This window comes from Rhinichthys klamathensis, unplaced genomic scaffold (genome assembly GCF_029890125.1).
Source record: "Rhinichthys klamathensis goyatoka isolate OS25496 unplaced genomic scaffold, OSU_Roscu_1.1 h1tg000228l_1, whole genome shotgun sequence".
Lineage (NCBI taxonomy): Eukaryota > Metazoa > Chordata > Actinopteri > Cypriniformes > Leuciscidae > Rhinichthys > Rhinichthys klamathensis.
The window spans coordinates 2,269,151-2,291,627 of record NW_026606752.1 but is presented as its reverse complement, the minus strand read 5'-3'; the positions used below and the strand labels follow the sequence as shown (position 1 = coordinate 2,291,627).

General features: G+C 38.3%; 2 protein-coding genes across 8 annotated transcripts in view; one reads left to right on the top strand and one right to left on the bottom strand.

The window, feature by feature from the left end:
* The window catches only part of scaper (S-phase cyclin A-associated protein in the ER), a 109,225-nt gene extending 99,372 nt beyond the window's left edge, over positions 1-9,853 (top strand). For all 5 annotated transcript variants that reach the window (XM_056264978.1, XM_056264976.1, XM_056264979.1 and 2 more), the window contains 3 exons: positions 6,561-6,752; positions 8,674-8,722; positions 9,045-9,853. In XM_056264978.1, the coding sequence (XP_056120953.1) occupies positions 6,561-6,752; positions 8,674-8,722; positions 9,045-9,148 (345 nt within the window). In that variant the 3' untranslated portion in view covers positions 9,149-9,853. The remainder of the gene's footprint in view (positions 1-6,560; positions 6,753-8,673; positions 8,723-9,044) is intronic.
* A 5,274-nt stretch (positions 9,854-15,127) lies between these two features.
* Positions 15,128-20,804, bottom strand: isl2a (ISL LIM homeobox 2a). 3 transcript variants are annotated; one of them, XM_056265043.1, is made up of 6 exons: positions 20,654-20,804; positions 20,039-20,228; positions 18,939-19,204; positions 17,396-17,679; positions 16,567-16,734; positions 15,128-15,712 (listed from the first exon to the last, which is right to left on the bottom strand). In XM_056265043.1, the coding sequence occupies exons 1-6, from the start codon at positions 20,709-20,711 to the stop codon at positions 15,665-15,667; spliced, it is 1,014 nt and encodes a 337-aa protein (XP_056121018.1). In that variant the 5' UTR covers positions 20,712-20,804; the 3' UTR covers positions 15,128-15,664. The 3 variants fall into 3 exon arrangements, with proteins under 3 accessions (XP_056121018.1, XP_056121015.1, XP_056121016.1); XM_056265040.1 differs by having other exon boundaries at positions 15,128-15,781; positions 20,654-20,803; XM_056265041.1 differs by having other exon boundaries at positions 15,128-15,781; positions 18,942-19,204; positions 20,654-20,803.
* Positions 20,805-22,477: the final 1,673 nt, after the last annotated feature.

The following is a 22,477-nucleotide window of genomic DNA, read 5'->3' as shown; positions in this document are numbered from 1 at the left end:
ATAAACATCAGCGTAGAACTTGGCACTGCGGCCCCGCCCCTCTCCAGTCGGATACTTGCCAGTGTCAGGGGCCCTGGTATATATCCACACGGCCCTCGTACAGGATAAATGGAGACTGGAGCGGGAATATTTGACTTTTTCAGACTAATGTAAGCACTGGCAGAAGACAAAGACGGCGCTGACCCTGCTCTGTCTCGCAGTGATTCAGCCAGCCTGTGTTTACATGTGTGCATCTGAGAAATAATGCAGCTCATAAAGGCAGGGAAAAACTACTGGGGGACATTTGTTCTTTCCACATGGATATTATTCAGACCCTCACCCACAGAGCCATTCAGAGTGTTAGAGATGCAGTCATAGCTGATAGGAAGTTTGTTTGTTGTTTGTACTCAAGGCTTTTGAATGATGGCCAACAGCAAAGAGAAATTCCTTTTTAATATGGTTTAAAGTCAACATGAAAACAAAGTTTAGCCTGTTTACCATTTTAACACACATTCCTGGTCTTATTGTGAACAATTCTTCAGAGAATGGTAACACAAATTTAAAATGTCTTTGTAACAGTCAAAGATATGATTTTGTAGTTTAGCTGATGTCTCATAAACTACTGCTCAAACATTTGGGGTCAGTAAGATTTTTTTAATCATTTTTTTTTAAGTAATGCTTACTATTATTCAGCAAGGATGCATTAATTTGATCAAAAGTGATGGAAAAGAACAAATATTTTACAATAGCCAACCAATTACTTATTGTTTTAAGGTGTAAATCATATTTTCAAGGTTACAAGAATAACAAATCATTTTGAATTTTCATGTTGAGTACTTTAAATATATTTGTAGTTACGTTTTTTTGTTTGTGTTTTGGTAGTCAAACTGTGGACCAACAATTACTTAGTGCTAATTCAAATCTACTAGATCACATAATTAGTTGATTCTGAAGGCAAAAATGTGCATTTCTAAGTTAAAATGGCCATAATTCACATTTCTGTTTGGACTCCTGTCCTGACAGTCATCAAACTTCCTCCTCTTTTATCTTGTAGGTTCTTCCAGGCGAAAATGTTATTATCTATATACACTTGGTGTTTTAGCGACGATAGCGAGGTGAAGGCTAACAACCCTTTTAGCTTGTAGCCCCTACACCACCAAAAGTGCCAGATTGAGCCAATCCACCACACTCACTTGTCTTATCTTCTCACTCCCTTCTTTTTCTCTATCTCTCCTTCACGTGTCTGATTCTTCCCTACAAGTGAGTGCAGGGCTATCTCCTTTGCCCTCAAACCCCTAGTGTTGTTCCTGGGCTTCTAATCCTAGTTTAACTGATGTTGAAACACCTCCTTCGACGGTCCATTACCCCGGTTGATAACCCAACCCTCTTTGATTAAATGACCCGACCACCGTGGGATAGTGTTATTAAAACTCACCAAACGTCGTTGATTTTCTTGCAACAGGGATTGTAAACGTAGCAGGCGGACAGATGTGATTGACGGCAGTGAGGAATATTTATGACCTAACCCTAAACTAAAGGGTGAATTCAGGTGCGAACGTACCGTTCATTTTTTTTTCCGGGTTTCGCCCGTTTCATTTTGTTTGTTTGCCCATAAATCTTTCCGAGTTTAAGGCTCCGTTTGCATCTAATGCTGTGTTTGAGCATGATCCAGGTCCGGATGTCTTCTCCAGAAGAAAAGATTATCTTTCGCAGGATCGAAGATGACACTTGATTTATTAAGCAAACAGTAGTAAGTCAGTGATCCTTTGCCAATACACTGCCGACCGGAGCCGTTTTTATAGTGTTTTCATGACAAAGAAACATTCTTTCTGCTTTGAGAGCAGAAAACCAACAGATTTTTTTTTTTTTGTCTTTTAATTTTCTGTTTACGCCCGTGTACCAGTCGCCGTCAGGTTGTCTGGATGGATGGTTAAGAGGGGGCGGTAGGCGTTGTTCAGATAAGGCCTTTCAGCCATAACTTCCTCTTCTGAGAGCTCTCTTTGCATCCTAGTATGTAGGCAGACCTCCTGTCTTATCAGTGACGTGAACGTTCTCTCATCCTCTCGGTTTGGTTCATCTTTAAGGCAGAGCCATAGATTTGTAGTTTTGAAAGAGCGGACATCCCTGGTCCAACGAAAAATTGCTGAGGTGTCTTGGCAGCATGGGACACTTGCGTCATCTCCTCCCATTTATATTGAAAAACAACACTTAGGCCAGTTTTACGCTCCACACGAAAGCAACACAGATTTATTTCAATGTCCATACAGCTTTCTCATGCACTAGCAGGGCTTGACATTAACACCCGCTAAATGCGAGTGGATTTTTGCAGTGGCGTGTAACGCAGTCACTTCTACTAGCCACTTTGGTGGGTTAAATTTTATTTATAATATGTACATTTTTTTATTTAAAAAAAAAAGTATCTGAAATAATAAAGTGCAACAATAATCGTTTCAGTCTGCTTTGTTTTATTCTAATTTATTAGAATTATTTAATTATTTTATATTTATGTAGACAGTTTTGTTTCTCTTGGGTCAGCTTAATGGGAAGTTAATATTTTCCAGTTATTATTTTACACACATTTATTTGACATTTTCACAGTATTTATTCATGAAAATGTATGGCTGCAATGGAGTCCCTTAAAAGGGACATCATATCTGTGGGCTTTGAAAAATTATGAAAATATATTCCGCCCTTTGGTGTTTGGTTTCAGTTTCCGAATAGATTTAGTTATTATTTTTATGTAAATGTAGCGTCCCTCCTCATGTAAATTAGATTTCATGACGGTCATGTTTGTAATAATTCTCAATGGCCAACTTCCAAAATTCATAATTTATTTATTTTATTGAGAAATACTTTGTACAGTAACCCAGGAATCATTTTGTTTCCTGGATATAGTCTTAATACACATTTCACAATAGATTTCACAATTTCTATCGTCTATTTTTTTTTTATCGGCGTGGCTCCACACACACTAACAGCCGTCTATTTTACTGTCGGCATTCGTCTCTCCTCCGCCGTCTTATCAAGTCTTCATCAAAGAACAAACCCCTGGCCCACAGGTCTCCTTCCTCTTCACCTTGAGCCGCTCATAGTGTGCATGTTTGCGTTTCACTGCGTTAACTTTATGCTCCCTTTGTTTTCAGTTGACAGGCCGGGAGTTATGTAATGGGCCGCCCGTAAAAGCGTGGCCCTATATGAAAACTCCAGTGCTCTCTACTTAAGACCAACACTAGGCCTTGTCTCTTCCTTTCTTTATGGCCATCTGTGTTAAAGCGGGGGAGGGATCGCTCCGGAATCGCAAGTTCAAACGCATGCCGTTGCTTTTATGGTGTCAATTGCTAAAGGGATACCTCAGCAGACGCTGGTACAGGAGGACTTGGCCGAGGTCTTAATCCAAGTTTGGGGCCGGTTAGGGGCAGGGTCATTTCTCTCGGCCAGGGAGAGGCGGGTGAGTTCTTTGCCTGGGTTGGGGCGGTGGGTAACCTCTGCTCTCTCAGTGCTGTACGTCTCCCCTCAGTGGACACTTGAAGGGGACTCATTGTTTAGTTGTGTGAAGATGAAGCACCGCATGCTGACGGATTATGAGATGGCTGCGTGATTTGTGGGCTGAATGTCCACTAAACCACCACCCCCACAGATGGACACGCACTTGTGCTCTCTCATGTTGGGAAAGAATGATTTAAACAAATTTGTTCTGCTTGTTTTATGAATGAAGCCCATTGAGTGTGTTTACATGTAGAACAAAACGCAGATAACAGTCGGAACAGTTTAAATTTATAAATACTGATTTTAAGGCGGCAAATCAACATATTGACAACTCAACTATGATGTGTAAAATAACTTCCCAATCGTTTCACTGATAGAACTTCCTATGAGAAGTTCTTCACATTCATTTGCATTTACCTTGCATGTTATCAGCTTGTTGTATAAGTAATCTAATCGGTCCAAGGATCTGAATATCCATTGAAGGTGCCAAGGGTCCATGAGGTAAACGGGTACCCGATGTGTCTGCAGCATTGTAATTTTTACCAGTCTCATGAATGATAAGAAATACAGCAGTATCTCTACCACTCCCTAGTCTTGTCCAGGACTGATGGGAGAGATTGATTCTGTACTCTCTGCGTTTGGCCGAAAAAAGACCCTCCTTCATCTCACCCACCGTTCTGACACTACGCAGCTCCTACGCTGAAAACAACCAGATGTTTTGCACCATTTGTTCCATAGTAGCAGAGCGAGAGCATTCATTTCAACCCTGCAAAAAGCTTCTGAATCGTGCTGTTGGTCATCTGAGGCCGGACAATCCGGGACTAGTCTTCACTCCAACTCTGAGTCCAATTAAAGTGCTCCACTGTGGGTTTTTTTACTTGTTTTGGTCAGGCATCTTTAAACAGTTCCTGATTCAGAGTGACATGGACCTCAAGCCTTTGAACACTGCTGTAGAACTACATTTTGAGGCGCTTCGCCTTTTAAATGATAAAAGTAGTGAGTTATCGCTTTGGTTGTCATGCACTTAAACCCTCGAGGGGTATTATTAAAGTGGAGAATGCGATGGAAAGAGTATTGTTAAGAGTATTTTTAAAATCTTGTAAATCCTGGTAATTTATGTCACCCTTTTCCCAGGGAATGTCACTCCCCTCCCTTATGGTTTGCATTTGGGGCCGAGCAGCAATGGACGGATGTGTGTACCTGTAATAGGGACTGTTTAACGCCCCCTCCCTCTCTTCATCTTTCTCCCCCAAATCCCTCTAGTCAGGATTTACTGTGCTGACCTCCCAACTCTCTGGTTCCCTTCCCGGGAGCCGAGGACCTTCCCAGGCTTCCCAACCCGGTCGGAAGCTTGTAGCATTTAGGGGCTGTGCCTCGTTTTTTTCCATCCCAGGCACTGCGTTTAATCAGTCCAGGCCTGCTGTGATTTGGTTTTAATTCTAAGGGGTGGGCCGATTTTGACGGTGTGATTGAAGGCAGTGATAAATGAGGGCTATACACCCGGTACGAACACCATTACTGGTATTACTTCATTTATTAAAGTGGAACTGGGCTTGTTTGCATGTTTTGCACAAGGTTCAACTCCAAAACCTGACCGACAAACATGCATTTCAGCATGTTATAGACCTTAATATAGAATAGATGGTTCTCAAAGGTTGTGACGAGAGGTTGCAGTGACTTGAACCTCAGTGAGCAACAAACATTTGTGTCCAAAATCCATAATGGCAGAGATGGGGAAAAATGTTTCCAAAAATGTTTCATTCAAAATTGACTTTTGCTGATAAAAAAATAGTTCGGTATAATAGTTCAGAACTTGTCAAAATATTGAGCTGTTAGCATAGCAACATGCTACCGCCAAACTCTATCGTGATGTAAGAAAAAATTCTGGATCAAGGTCTCTTTGAGACTCAAGGTCTTCAATTGAGAATACTATTTCATCAGCCATTTATGAGCATTATTTATTCATATCGCATCCTGGACACACATTTTAACAATTCCTAAAAGATAAATCATGGTTTGGCCATCTGAGATTTCGGTATGGAGATAAAGTTTAGAATCATGATTTTTCGGTAGTGTGTTTTGGTGTTGTTTGTTGTTTGGTTTTGGCATCTGATAGTCTCGCATAGCCAGATTTTCAGTCTGACGGCAGAAGGCCTGGACTCCATAGCAGCTTTCATTGGCCAAGGACCGCCCAGAGGCCGTCTTACTGACATGTAAAGCAACCAATCACAGTTTGTTTTGTTCCACGTCATGTTTAGGGGTGTTAGAATATATAACATTGGTGTCCCTACAATAATAGACCGGTGTGTAAAACTATTGGACGTATATTAAAAGTCTATGCCGCAAACTTTACATACTTCACATACTTTTGAAAATCCAGCGTTTAGTTGATCCTGATAAGCGCTCATTGTCACAGTTGTAAACACGACGATATTCTTCTTCCATGAGGGGGTTTGGCATCACTGCAACGCGACACGCGTCTCCCGGACATCCTGTAGAATTCAACCAATCAGATGACGACTTCTTAAATCCTGAAATGTTTCCAGTTACTTGTGCCATATGCATCAGACGTTCAGCCAGCGGTCCGTGGGCGGGACTGAGACTACAGAAACGGTGACGATTGACATCAGACTTAACAAGCAGATTGAAATCAGTTCCAAATTGAGTCTCCTGTGCGCAATTTGTGTAACATGAGTTACTACCTATATAAAATGTTCCAAATTGGTCACTCATGAGGTTCTATGTCCATTTCGATGCTGCCTAGGTAGGAAGTGGATAGCGAGCGAGGGAGCTCACTAGGTTTTGGAACGGAGCTCAAGTGTGTCCTCCCATGGGGCAAATCTGAACCTGTGTGTGTTCAGCGTACACGCTCAGCAGAAGTGGATGAGGCATCCCTGTCTGTGTTTTATGGAGTGTAATTGTGCGCTGGGAGGCACTGCCCTCTATTTCTCCTCTTAATGGCTGTTTGTGTGTTGTTTTAGTGGCAGATTTACGTGTGGGACGGGCAGAGAGGGGCGGGTTGATTTACAGCTGGCTGTGGCTTTGGCCTCACTGGTTGCGTGTGTGCGCACGCACTGTCACTGTGTGTGTTCCAGGTGAATGTGCAGTCTGGCCGCCAGCCCAGCGTGTTGCAGAAACTGTGTCAGCTGCCGTTCCAGTATTTCAGCCACCCGCGACTCATCAAAGTGCTCTTCCCCTCGCTCATCTGCGCCTGCTACAATAACCTGCAGAACAAGGCCATCCTGCAACAGGAAATGAGCTGTGTGCTGCTGGCCACCTTCATACAGGTAAATCGCACCTTCATACACACCACCACTCATGCAACTCATGTCCTCAAACTCTATTCCTGTGTGTTCACACGGACAGCAGTTTGCAACTGCAAAACAACTCAGTGATTGGAAACACATTTACTGAATAAATCTCGGGACACATGGGATTAAAGCAGCAGTTTATTCGCAAAAATGCGGTATTTCGATTTTTCGCATACATTTGCAGCTTGGATGGACACAACTCCACTTCAGTTTTACTCAAGAAACCTTTGCAAATATGTTCCTAGTAGATTCATCAATAAAATCCAATATATGCGTTACAGAATTTCAAAATTTCTGATATTTTAAAATAACTTTCTCTTATCCTAGCGAACATACGGCATATTTTAGAACAGTTATAAATCGAAACATTTTTCAAACGAGCTTCTCTGAACACTTATCCCATCTTCCATTGGTCAAAACAACATAGTCCTGCCCCCAAAATAACCCGATGCACAGTGTTTCACTTTTCTGGGGAATCATTATACAAATGGTTTACTTTTAGTTGTCCATGAATTATCAAAGCTTGTTTCTACCACTGATTAAAAAAAAAAAATTTTATCTCACAATTCTGACTTTATAACTTGCAATTCTTTCTTTTTTTTCACTTAGTTGCTAGAAACAAGGTCAGAAATGTGAGATACAATTACATTGTAAACGTATTCATTTGGCTTATATACAAAGCGACTTGCAGTGAATTTAAGTTAATGGTGTATTCCCTGGGAATCGAACCCATGACCTTTTAGTTTCTAGTGCCCCAACGCCCCCCTAAAAGAAGCAGCTTCCTTCGCTCAGATGGATGGTTTCCTCTGTCTGTTTGAGTGGATTTACCTGCCACTACTTGAGCCTCCAGTAAACACCCTCTCCCTTCATCTTCTTCCCGACAGCGCTCTCCACACTACATCGCCGCTGCCATTACTTACAGAGAGATTAGCTCTTACTCCAACAAAGACAGGGAATCGTCAACTTATTCAAACAATGGAAAGACTGACGATGTCCTGCAACTTGACATCAGTTGCTGAGATTGACAAAAAGCTTTATCCAAAACTTAATAAAAAGGAAATTTGGTCCTTAAATAATTTTATCTGAAGTTTGTAATAATTTGCATAGCCAAACTGAATGGCAAAAAACCAAACCATTTTTCAAACGGACTTCTCTGAACACTTATCCCATCTTCCATTGGTCGAAACACCGTTGTCCTGCCCCTAAATAACCCTATTGGTTCAGCCAATGCACAGTGTTTCACTTTTCAGGGGAATCATTATACAAATTATTTACTTTTAGTTGTATGTGAATTATGGAAGCTTGTTTCCGCCTCTGAATTCCGCCTTTTTTCTCGCAATTGATTTTTATTTCGCAATTCTGACTTTTTTCTCGCAACTTATTTAATTTTGCAATTCTGACTTTTTTCTCACAATTGATTTATATTTCGCAATTCTGACTTTTTTCTCGCAATTGATTTATATTTCACAATTCTGACTTTCTCGCAATTGATTTATATTTCGCAATTCTGACTTTTTTCTCGCAATTGATTTTTATTTCGCAATTCTGACTTTCTCGCAATTGCGAGTTTATATCTCTCAATTCTGACGTTTTTCCTGCGATTCTGACTTTTATAGCAATTACAGGTTTTATCTCGCAAATTCTGACTTTTTTCTCACAATTACGAGTTTATATCACGCAATTCGGACTTTTTACTTGCAGTTACGAGTTTATATCACGCAATTGTGAGAAAAAAAGTCAGAATTGTGAAATAAAAAGTCGCAATTACCTCTTTTATTTTTTATTCAGTGGTGGAAACAAGCTTCCATAGTGAATATCTATCTGGGATAAGAGAATGGCTTCACGAGCGTCACCAAATGGAATAAATGATCAAATCTGTTAATTTTGTGTAATCCAGGACTGTGCCACCAATGAGAACCAATCGGACAGCAAAGCTTCACAGCCAGGTGAGGACTATATTCACCAAATTTGAGGAAAACCAAGTCATCCATATGAAATCTCAATATATCTTTGCATACACGACTGACGATATCCAGCTTTAGACATATTTAAATTACGCTTAAATATACATAATATACATTTTAAATTAGATTAACTGTCTAAATATTTACAATTGTGAAATGCATCCAGAAATCCCCATATTCTGTTCTAAAGTGCATTAGTTAAAAATAAATGGCTTTATTGCTCACAAAAGGCTCCTTCTGTCTGGCATTGATTCAATGCTTTACTTCCTGTGTCAGTGTTAAACCTCTGATCTCTCCCCATCAGAGAAGGGCTGGGCTCCTCTGAACTACTGCGAGCTGTCCAACCGCTTCCCCAGAGACCAGTGGGACTCCGCACTCCAGTTCTTCCTCAAGAAGCAGGAGGAGTGAGCGGAGGAGTGCAGTCATTTACAGAAGCACATTACACACATTGACATGTATATTCCACAATGCAAAACTGTCCTGGAGGGGGTTTAGGGTACAAATGAAGACAGTCATCAGACCTCCATCGAAGCCGTCAATCAGTAGTGAGTCATTCCTAGTGGTTTTCCAGTAACTGTATATTAGCATATATATTAGCGCACTGAAAAAAAACTGACTTGTCATACACGTGTTTATGAGCAATAGAATGTTTACAAATAGTTTCATTTACAGGATTTTACCGTAAATACATTTTTGGACACATTCAGTGATTTTTGTTTTTCACAGAAGATAATCTAGTTTAACGGTTGAGTTTGACTGATATTCTGTTGTTTTGTAAATAAAAAGATACTGGGGAATGAAGTAGAATAAACTGAAGCCCTCATTTAATTTAGGCAGAATGACGAGTTACCTCATCCGTCGGTTTTCATCTTTCATATTTTTCAATGCATAAAGAGGAAGATTTCTTCCTGTAGCTGACGTGTTATGATTTTTTAATTTTTGTTGTTGTGTTTCTTTGCTTGTTCTCTTTTTTATACTGTAATTTATACACTATTTCAACACCCCCCCCCCCCCCCCCTTAACCTGTTTTGTCATTTTTCTTAGTGTATTGAAGCACTTAAAAGTTTAATTTAAGAAACGGATGAGTTTAATAAAATATTTAATACTGCTCAATCGAAGTTTTTCTTTCATTTGTAACAGAGGATAAAATATTGTTTACCAGAATATGTTTTTGGACCAGCAGGATCCAAAAGTCAGAGATGAAATTGTTTTTTTTAATACTAATGTTTTCATTTATCAATATACGGTAAGCAATTGTGCAATAAATGTAACGTAAAATGTTTAGAATGTCTTAGTATTTGGTTTGACTCCCTTTTGCCTTAATATCATGAAGTTTGTCAAACCTGATGATCGTGTTCTCCGGCATGATTTGAGACGATCTAAAGAGCATCATGAGCTTTAATGGAAGCAAGACCATCTGTATACAAAGGAGTTCAGGTTTGTTCGTGTGATTAGAGAGCTAGAAACAATGCAGCATCTGAATTATTGTTTATAAATTGACATCATACCGTTTCTTTGCTTAACATTTTTAAATTCCTACAACTTTGTTTATTTCCAGGTTTACATTACATTTAAAATCTCAGACCCAATGTGATCTTAGACTTTTTAGATTCTAAAATATTGTACATGAAATATATTTACAATCACACTATTTTATACTCCCATGCAATTGGGATGTTATGTAGAAGAGTTATAAGAACATTTCTCTAAAAAATTGAGAGCATATGTATTTATTAAGTCCGTTTAATGGAATTTAAGTTGAAATGACTAAGTTGATTGTACTTAATTTAAGGCGGCAACTTTTTTTTACAGTGAAATGGCAGTGGAGCCGGAACCTGAAATGTGGGTTAAAACGGCATTGTAAAAGGGTTGTGGCCACGTAACCATGGTCCTCGCTGGCCCCGGGGCACCACAAACAGCCCGCTTTCTTCCGTCCCATCCTTCTCTCACACACACTACTGTCTTTTCTACCTGTGTGACTCACTGCAGCTCTGAGTGAGTCACTCAATACATGACTGTGTCAACATGCACTGGAGCCTCTGGGTCAGACTCACTTCCAGTGTCATAAGACCTTCAGTTCTACTCCAAATCTGGATGTTCAAATGTTAGGAGGGGGGGGAGGGGGATGATATATCACTTAAAGTCACTTGGATTGTCCGAGACTTTTTTTAAACACTGCTTTTAGATTCAATCCAGTAAAATGAATGCATTTTATGTGAGATCTAGATGATGGGCTTTGAAATGGAAGTGGGTGTATTTGTGACAACTTGAATGGGAGCTGTTTTATAGACCATTCCGTTATTTGCCAATCCGAAACCATCTGAGATCTAGACGTTCTCGTGATTTTGGCAGAGGAACAGAGGAACCCTGTGGCCCTTTCCGTCCTGTCAGTTAATGAATCATGAATTTGATTGCTAAATCTGTTGTCTGAATGTCTCTTGCATTCACTGAAATATTTATCTTATTTTCTAAATTTAATTAAGAAACGCGGCTGTGAAGAAGAAACGCGTTTTTATGATGGCATTCTAAAGTTTTTTTTATAGATGTAGCTACAATAACAATGTTATAACAATTAACAATGTAATTAACATTTTTAATAATTAACAATTGTCAAAATGACTTCTCAGTGTTGGAATATGTCTAAAATAAAAAGGTGATGCAATGGCAAATTTCAGACAATTATTTTATCAGCCTATATTACGGGGTTTTGTTCATGATAAAACGCTTCGAGGTTTTATTTAAATAGCGCTTGTTTGTTTAAATGTTTGCTTCACTAAACCGATAAACAAATGAAAGTTAGATTTGTGTTTAAGAAAAATGTCGAGTTATTTTGCTGCATTTTGTGTAGCCTGTAACGTTAAACTTAATAGGCTATTGTTACATTGCAATAATTTATTTCCCCTATACTTTGACTTTTGACAATTTAGTTGTTTTTTATTAAACCCATAATATACGAAATGTATTATTTTAGGCTATTGAATGTTCTTGCAAACTCCGAATCTTTTGCCTGTTCTCAGCTTCGACATATATTTGGATATAGATTATTTCGTTGTATTTAAAGGTTTGAGCTGGACTATTGTGACAGTTTTAAATTAATTGTAAGGAATAAATTAAGCTTGAATGTATGAAATGACAAGACATTTCCATAAAGGGACATGTAGGCTATTAGTTGTTTGGTTTAGGAGTCAGATGTGTTTTAGGTTTCGATTTATAAACTAAAGGTTAGCTAAATACTTTGACATTTCACATTAAAATGACAGACAGGGGAGAGTTGTAATTAGTAAAGACTTTAAAGATTTGTTCTATACACACATGAACTTGGCTTAAGTGTGCGTTTATTTAATTAGACCTAAATTATTAAATTAGTGGTGGAATTTGAACCAAGATGCGGCTTTTGACCTCTGGCCATGACATCTGAATCGTTATTTCTCCCAAAAGCAACCATCATATGCGCTGTATGTCGCCAAACCGTCGTCATTCAGAAGAAGAGCTGTTTTATTTGAATCAAATTAAGCTTTCTTAATTTCATTCGATTTAATGGGGTGTAATCCGAATCAGATCTGCACACAGTTTAGCAATTAAAAATCATCAAAGATATGCCTATTTTTTTAAGTAGGCCTATGTCTAAGTATAGCCTATATATTTTAGAATTCGTGTATTTTAACAGAAGACTGCGTTCTCAAATTAGCCTACGTGGCATAGTTTGCATTTCATATCTAATAAATGCAGTTATTTGCATTTTCTGAAGCAAAATAGTTTTTACAAGCTAGCAAATGAATGTATACGTTTTTGGTGGATATAAGCTTAGGTTTAGGCTTTAGTTGTTTAATTGAACTATTGTCTGTCGTCTTTGCAAACAGAATCAACACTTTCACAGAATTCAAAACCCTCACACAACACCTCAGTGCAGAGGAAGCTGCATAGATAGTAAATCCTAGACGTACAAGATTTATGCATGAATAAACATACCTAGACCAATTCAGTAACCGTAACCTATAATATTAGCCTATATTTTCGTATCTAATCGCTGAGATTTTGCAGTTAGATTTAATCGCTGTGATATTTTGCTAGATTCTGAAAAGAGAACTTCTAACAACTCAATCGAAGATTCATAAAGACCCTATAAAATCGCCTGACTAAGGCAGGTTTTTTGTGTTTACGTATTTCCTAGTTAAACAGGAAGCTTGAGCGGGACATGTGGAAGGCCTTGTTTTGGCATGCCATAACATAGCTTTGGAATTTCCATACTTTCTGTTTAAATTCGACGAAAACGTTTTTCTCCACCACTATTAAAGAACGCTCTTGTGTATTGTGTGATAGGCCTACATTAATGGATATACTGACATAGCCTACATCCGCCATGTTAGCAATGTCAAGTGAAATACTTAGCACTGCAGGTGCTACAGCCACACATTTAACCTCCATTTAATTATCTACAACACTTACAGTTAAAAAGAGCAGACATTAGATGTCACTGTCAAAAGCATGCACTTTTTGCATAATATATAAGGAATATCTGAATTATTTGATACTTTCTAGTCATTTGCCGGCATTGGGGGAGGGGCGTTGTCATTCTAAACAGCATTTGATTGGACAAAAAAACAGGAGTGCAGGATGAGTCATCAATATTTTTGTTCGATTTTCAGAAAGAAAAAGACTTTCATATATCCACCTAAAGTAAGCTTGTCAACATTGTTGAACACTGTTGTCTCAAAGCTTATGGACTAAAAGCCTAAAACACCTTTTTGTGATTTCCCAGGCCGTTAAAAGTTTAACATTTATTATCATTTATTTAATAATATATATATATATAATTGTAAACAAAATAATGTTTAAATGTCTGAATTAATGGCAGAAAATTAAGAAAAATAAGCGTAGCAACAGAAATTACAGCGCTGCCTTACAACTGCTTATCCTCCAGTGAGTTTGGTTATCTGACAAACAGGATTATCTTGCCACAATGGCCCGCAGTGATTTTGGTCTGATCTTCTGGTGTCCAGCGGCTATATCTCCTGACTCGGAATGAAAAGAAACCCTGGACATGCAAGGGTGCGTCTGCCGAAAGGGAGTCCCGTTAAGAGAGAGGTGCTTCGGGTTTGTTGTGCTTCCATTCAGTGGATCATTTGCAGGTGATGCCGAGCGCAGATAAGCGGCCGCCGATCCCTGTCCTCAGTCTAGACTCACAGCTTTACGAGCAACACGAGATTGATCACTACTACGGGAGGGCTTCAATTACTCATTCAGTATCCGGTCGGTACGATATTTAAATACATAGATAGATGTATTCATTCGAAGGCTCCGTTAAGGGTTGAATGTGACAGATCAGGCATCTGTGATCATGTTATGGCCTCAATATATCAATGCATCTTTATACGTGATTGACCAGCAGATAAGAGACTTTGGTTACACTTTATTTGGTAACACTTTATTTGACAGTGTCCTTGTTACATGTTATGTAGCCTATATGCTACAGTAAATTATGCATAATTACATGCAACCTCAACCAAATCCTAGCCCTACCCTAATCCTATAGTAAGTAGGCCTACATGTAGTTAATTAATATTACTCAGTAGCCTACTTAAATGTAATTACACTGTAACAGTGACACCTTAAAATAAAGTGTAACCCTTTATTTTAAGGTGTCCGTGTTACAGTGTTATTATAGCTACATTTAAGTAGGCCTACTGAGAAATAATAATTAATAGCCTACATGTTCTTATTATGGGGTTAGCAATATGGTTTGGTTGAGGGTTAGTTGCATGTAATTATGCATACTTTATAGTTATTACTACTATGTAACGTGTAACAAGGACACTGTAAAATAAAGTGTTAACGAGACTTTATTGGCTATATTTATCACTCAAGAAAAACGGCTACTTTTTAACGATACCAAAACCCATATTTTCTGCTCACTACCTTTATAGGTTTCATAAAGAACCACGCTTTGAAAGAGCACCATAATTATCTTATCCCCAAAACAAAGAACATTTTCTGCATAATGCGATTCTTTATAATCAGTAGCCTATATTATTACAATAGTCCGTCTTTATCTGTTACAATTTCCCCAAAACGATGCAAAACAATATAGAAAGGTGTATATATATATATATTATATATACAAAAAAACAATAATGCACGTCTGTATAGCTATAACGAAAAAGCTTAATAAAATTTCATAATAAATTCAGATATCACAACACTGCAGTTATTCGCTATTTAATTTTGTTCACGTTGCTCCTGTTCTTTTTACTAGATCTTTGGACAGTTATTTCCCGTCCTATATCCAGTTGTATTATGACTGAAGTGTCTTTCATCTTGTTATAAAAAGATATGTGTAAAGGTAACATGATATGGTTGTCTTTGCATGCAAGCTTCCTCAGACATAAACAGCATTTAACGTAGTTTATTTAGGTCATTTCTCATTTTTGGTATGGACGGTTGTCCTGACAATAAATAACAATAACTTACTTTTTTAAATCGAGAAGTTTATACAATCTGTCATCCATTCGTTAAGATAAAATATTTTACAGCTCAGTTTTATACATCTTCGGAGAGGTCATGCGCACTAAGACAAAAAAAGTTGTTTTTTTGTCTTATTTGGAAAATACCACTTGTTGATAAAGCTACACATTGATGGTCTTGAATAAACACTGTTAAGACTGTTGTTTTCGTAACTGGTCCATAATCAAAACCAAAATAATGTGTTCATATTCCGTTGGACGTCCTGGATATACGGTCCAAATGCTTTAAAAACAGTTTTGTAACACGTCTGGAAACCCCAAAGTCGCTTGGAAAGGCTCCTCCGTTTGGCAAACTGTTTAAATCCATCTTGTTTAATCCCTTTTTCCGTTCGAGGCGGTGAGGTGATGGGTTTTCATGCAGGGCGGGTGAGGGCATGCTGGGGCAGGAGTCTCCGGTGGGCTCTCACGTCTCCACGGGACTGGGCACCATGCTGTTGGGGGTGTCGGGTAACTGCGATGACAGAGAGGTCACATCACTACCAGACGAGTTACCCAGCGAACCCGACTCGGAAAATGACACCTATAGAAGGGTGAGGGGGAGAGTTGGGAATCAGTAGGCTGTTCGATAGCTGTCAACATGCTGAGACTAGGTATAATATACAGCTGCGGCCCGAATTTGATTAAATGACAGAGTTTTACATACGATTTGCAATTGACATTTACATTAGCCTACACAACTTTGGCATGGTGTTACATAACAGACAAAATAAAGATAGGCTAATAAGCAGTGTGCGAATTAACAGCGTGGGATCAACTTTTCAAAGGAATCTCGTGAGCGTCTTTTCGCGCCCTTACAACACGTAAACAAATCGGGTTTTTTTTAAATAATTTTTGTCTTACACATGTGATATGTAAATTTATAATAAAGTAGGCCTACTAAATATTGACACTAGATTATGTTATGTCGATGTACCACCCGATATGGCTAGAGACTGTTCTCTATTAATTGTTGCTACGGAGTTCGGACAATCTTGTAGTCAACTTGAAACATGTAAAAACCCTGTTAACGAAAAGGCTATATGCCTATATAGGCCTATATGAAAAAAAAAAAAAAAAATTTAAGTAAAAAATAATTACGATACAGTGTTCGCTTGAAGCTAGCTGCAAAATATCATTTGAAATAATTGCCAAATGGCAGCGCTTTAGACCTAGCTATCTGTAGCCATTTTTTTTCTTGAAGAGTGCTTAAATTATATGATTGATAATTATGATAAAAGAAAAAGAGTGGGGATGGAATGGAGGAGCACATTAAAGCCTAGTTGTTAGGCCTTGTAATAATAAGTGTTCGGGGATGGCAGTCCTCACCAGCTGTTGGAAAGCAGGCTGGTCCAGGTCACTCTGTAAGGCAAATTCGCTTAAGGCTTTCCACGGAGGCTGATAGGTTTGAACTTCTACAGGATTTCCCTGGACCGTGGTGTCATGTCTAATCGGGCTGCCTGCCACCAGAGGCGTTCCCGTGAGACCTTGAAGATTCTGCAAAAGGTTGAGGAGAAACCTAAGCGACACAGCTATCATATTTCAATTTCAAAGAAGCTTAACACTTTAGGTGGGAATTTCAAATGTGTTCAAAATCATTGAAAAAAATCACAGCCATTATCGCATTTTTAATGTTTATATTATGCAGTGACAAATTATTTTAACCACTAGATAGATAGATAGATAGATAGATAGATAGATAGATAGATAGATAGATAGATAGATAGATAGATAGATAGATAGATAGATTGTCTGTTAAGTTGCTGCCTTAAATTTTAAAGTTGGCCTATACAATCAATTTGGATGTTTAATTCATTTCAACTTAAATTACATTAACCTGACTTAAAAAAAATGGTTGATTCTTGTATAACTTATCAAAATAAGTGTTTACGAGCTAAAGCAATAAAAACATGTCATAAAGTATTAATCATAGCCTAATATTTTACAGTGTATAGAGAAGGCTATGATAACCCTAAACATTTGGCTAGCCTATGTAACATCAAGACATTTTTAATCTCCAAAGAAGCATAAAGTCAACTCGATAAGCAATATTTGCAAAGAACCATTGAAGAAACCATATTTGAAGTGTAGCTAAATAAGTTTCGTTGATTGCCATCACTCATTAGAATTAAGTAGCCTACAAAACGGATATTCCTACCGTTTTGTCGCTGTGTTGCTGTTGTTGTAGTTGTTTCATAAGTATGGACCTCTTCTTGTCTTTGCAGCGCTTGTTTTGGAACCAAACTCGTATGACCCGTGGACTCAGACCGGTCATTTCCACGAGCTGCTCCTTCATTAGCGCGTCCGGTCGCGGGTTTGCGTTATAACACGTCCGGAGAGTGTGAAGCTGCTTTTCGTTTAATACTGTCCGAACACGCGTGGTCTTCTCAGACTGCTTATGAACGTGGTTCCGGTGAGGTGGCTGACGAACTGGCACAGGTTCTGCGAATAAAATAGCCTACGTGTAAATCACTTTTCGGCTTGAGGGGTCATTTCATTATTTAGACACACTGCAGAAGAGCACGCTTACTTGAAGGTTAAATTGTGCATACACACATCGGTCTGTAGCCAAGTGCGTGTCAGTCAAAACACCTCTTAGGGCCTTCAATAAGCTCTCAACTTTGCTGTATGTGCAAAATGTTGAAGGATCGACATAGGATATAAAAGTATAACATGCAATAAGTGCACCATCTTACAGAGCAATAAGAGGGTTAAGTAGTGACACATAATCGAACAGAACATTTGTATGGTTTAATGCTGTTTAAGCTTTTAGTCAACCAGATGTCAATGCATTACAGTCCCACATTTAGGCTATACCGTTTATTTTAGTCAAATTATCTAAATGCAGTTTTAGTTCGAAATTAAACGTTAAAAGTAGGCTACAATTTGTCGCCTATAATCAATAATGTATATTTAAGAAAAAGAAAAAATCTACTCTGATATCTGATATCATACCAATCTAACAGCCAAGAAAATAACAGAACTCGCCAACACTTTATTTTACAGTGTATGTTACATGTAGCTACTTTCCATAGTAATAACAGTAAATTATGCATAATTACATGCAACTAACCCTAATCCCTAACCAAACCATAATCCCTATCAATATTACTTAAATATATAATTACACTGTAACAATCCCACCTTAAAATTAAGTGTAGCCCAGAACTCTATATTTAGCCTACATATCGCAATATTGCACTTTCTTTTTATTAAAAAAATAATAAACTAAGAAAAACGCAGTTTCCAACCAAACGCATAAACGGTTTCAGATTAATTTCACGTCCTGTTAATTCAATCATAAATATCATCAAACAATCTCAGCCAGCCACAAGTACGTGCCATGAGGGGTTTTACACGAAAACAAATATCTTCAAATTGGCACCGAACACAAGCTACTCGGAAGTCTGTTAACACAATTTCACAAGCTGATTAGATGTAACAGAGAACTAAAGTCAGGGATCTCATAGTGGCCGTTAGTAGACTATTATTTCAAAACAACAACAACTAGGCTACTACAATAACGAAAATATTACATTTTTTTTGTGACACTACATTTGTGTAGGCTACATGTACTGTTAATGTTGTTACTACGGCACCCTAATGAATTATAAGAAAATTATGTGTAACTTGGACATTAGCATTGCTTTTATTATTATTAATAATCATAATTTTCTCAATAGTATTTTTATTGTTACTGCTACCTGGGATGTGCAGGGGCCTGTTGGAGTGAATGTTCCCGGGACTGATGGGGCTCCCGGCTGAAGCGCGCTCCATGAGCAGCCCGTGATCCGCCCGGCAGAGCAGCTCCTCATCCCGCAGAGAGAACTCATCTCCCGGGAGCAAATGTCTGCTGCACACCGAGCACCTGAAACACTCCATGTGATACACGTTATCCCGGGCCCTCATCACCAGGTCACTGCTGCAGAAACCGATGTTGCATTTGGCGCATTTGATCCCGAATAATCTGCAAATTCCAGAAGAAACATTTGCTTATTTTTACTGTTCGTTTCCCAAACCGTCCAACTCATCTCAGCTCGATTTTACAAGGCCAAGAAATACGGATCGTAATCACAATTGTAACTCTTTTCTTAAAGCATGTATATAATTAATTATAAGTGTTATAGTCTACAATAGCTACACACAATACAATGCATTTATCCTTTCATGAATAATTGCAAGCAGTTACTTTACGCATAGCCGCAGAGTGAACAGTATAACACATTCAAACACTGTGTTTGACTGTTTCAATGCATTATTCTTTACAAATATGCTACCTAATAGAGTATTATAACTGAGGTTTAATATATTTACGAGAGCATATATACTGAGATAATAAGGTGTGTAAGACACAATGATCACAATGCTTAATAGCTTATATTTCTTTACAAAGCAAACTTCAAAACAATACGGAACAAACACAGGTATTAAAAAAAATCAAGCATGGCAAGGCTAAACCAAACATGTCTGTGTTAGCCTAATCACACTCAAGCCATGAAATATTGGAATTTTGTTGACAAATAATTAGTTTCCACTAAATAGGCTATCTTAGTGTTTTGTATGCTTTACTATATTGTATTATAGCCTATACCTACTGTATAATATAGCCTTTTATTTTTTACCTCTGCAACAAAGGTTGTTTAAAATACTCTTCTTTAGTTTATGATAAAACTGCAGTAACAGCATGCAGAGTTTTTTTTTTTTCATATCTCTATATCGGTTTGGGTCAAGAATCTGTGAAAAAGAGGGCCTCGACGAAATTCCAAAGCTGTGAAATCACAAATATATGAGTGACTCGTACCGTACGTAATCTCTCTTGCAATAAGTCTTGCCGTCCCGCACGAAGCAAGTGCACGTCTCATCCAGGTACTGACTGCATTCTGCGCACTTCAGACAGGCTGCGTGCCACTCCAGGTCCGGGGACACTCGCAGGATGTACTGATCATGGATCTGACTTCCACAGCCTACACACATGGCGATTCCAGACTTCTCTGGATATGGAGAGCAAGGATTAGCTAGTGTCCTCCGACTGCGCCCCTTTATAGGCTGTTTAATCCCCCCAAAACACCGCCGTCGTGCAAATATGCAAGATTATTGCTCATGCATCCTCTTTTGACATGCCACTAGCCCACAAAATGTCGTTACTTTTCCTGTTTCATTTCATTATATTGGTTCGTTTTTTGGCTGCACCAATAGGCTACTGATTGCAGATAAGTCATGCTTAGCACAAAAAATAATAACATAGGCTAGTCGACATAAAATTATATTTTGATAGCCTATAGTAGCCTAGTCTACTGGGAGAAAAAATAAGTTCTTATTGTCTCGTTGTAATGTTAAACTAATTTTGCATTAACGATATTCAAAGTTCTTGTGTAATGACGAACAAATTGAGCTAAAACAAACACCCGGCACTTACTTTTTGAATGATCCCCCATATCACCCAAGAAAGAAGGATGGGGTAGAATATCCACCATACAGGAGGGTTAAGGCAGAAGGCGTACAGATGAGGAAATGGAATGGGAAACTGCCTCGTCCCGAGCTGACTAATAACTTCTGGACGAAGAGCCTGTGGGAAGAGCAACACACAGACACTGGCTCTGACGTCACCGGGGCCCTGACGTCACATGCAAACCTGGACCACGCGCGCCCCCGAATATCAGCAACAGCCCGAGGAGGAGATCCGACCACGAGAAATGTTTTGAATATTGTCTATACCGAGGAATGGAAGATTAAACTCACACTTCTGTTTCTCCAAACATAACTGGGAAACAGTTGCAACGGTGAACAAAACACACAAGAGAAGTAGGCTAGCTGGAAATTCCTTAAATAGGGAGTATGTTTTAAGTTAGCCTACATTTTAGTCCCAGTATTGCATTTAGGTGTTCAATGAGAAGCTGGACCAACGCATGAATGTTAAGTATGCAGTGACATTATTATCTGCGGGTTTAAACTGCATTTGAAATACTGACATAATCAAAACAAAACTAGAATGAGGTTTTAAAAAAATATTAATTTATTTTCAAAATATTCCGCAAGCTTTCTTAAAACAAAATAAACATTTAGCATATAGGCTACATTCGTTTCGTTGCTTTAAAAAATTTCCGTAGGGGAAATCCATGTGAATTTAAGTCCATGTGTGTTACAGTGAGCCCCCTACTGGACATCAGAATATCTTCACATATGCCTATCACATGGTTTCATATTTGTAATAAAGTTCATAATCCGTATTTGCCAGTCTTACGAAATGTAGCCTAGAATTTCGGTAGAAAATAACTGACTATAAATATGAAGTAAATTCAACAGAAATATTTAGACGACTTAGAGTAGCCTAAAAATTTCGAGAGGATTTTTTTTTTTTTTTTTTAGTTTGACTGCGAATGTTACGTGTTTTCAAAACCGATTAATCTATTTAGGCTTCTTTGTGCGTTTCCATTGAAAATTATCATCATAAAATTGTCCAGCATGGACCTGCATTCTTCGGTTAGATTTAATCTCTCTATTGAATCTGCTTAGTTCTAAATGTCAGAAAGAAGAGACTCACAACACAAGTTTGCTTAGAACGGATATTTTTAGATTGAACGACACACACCTTCCTTGCATTAAACTGCATTTTATTGTGAATAATTCGCTGACATTTCCAGCTGGTAAAAATGTCAGCGAATGAACATTTGAAATGAACGTTCAACTGCTGCCTTAAAAGATTGATTGAACTCAGTTTGAAGATAACTATTGTTTCATCTCACAAATAGTCAAGAGTCAAGACAATGGATTACTTTTATTTTTACTTTTACTTTTGAGTTCAAAATCCACTCTTGTCACGACATTTGAATTTAAGGAGAATAAATAAGTTTACATAACTTAATTGGGCTGTCGTGTTTTAGCGTTCATGCTTCTCTCTAAATTAAACTCAGCTGGTTTATTCTGTCCATTTTTTGTCATATTTATACTTAAATATAGCTGGAGGAAAAGTCCATAGCTATTGGCTTTTTTAAAATGCGACCATATGAATAATTTCGTTTATTTCACTCTGAAAATGATTCGGACAAGAATCATGTTTAAGTCGTGTTGTGTGAATCAGAGTGACCGCGTGTCGAACCTCACCTTTGACTTTGACCTCTAACCCCGCAAAGAAACACAATTAATTTAGACTACTAAGAAACCATGTTGACTCCATGAGGAGGTCAAAAAGAGACATCTAGGAGATTGCATGTCGCCTATAGCCTATACTTTTTACGTTTTA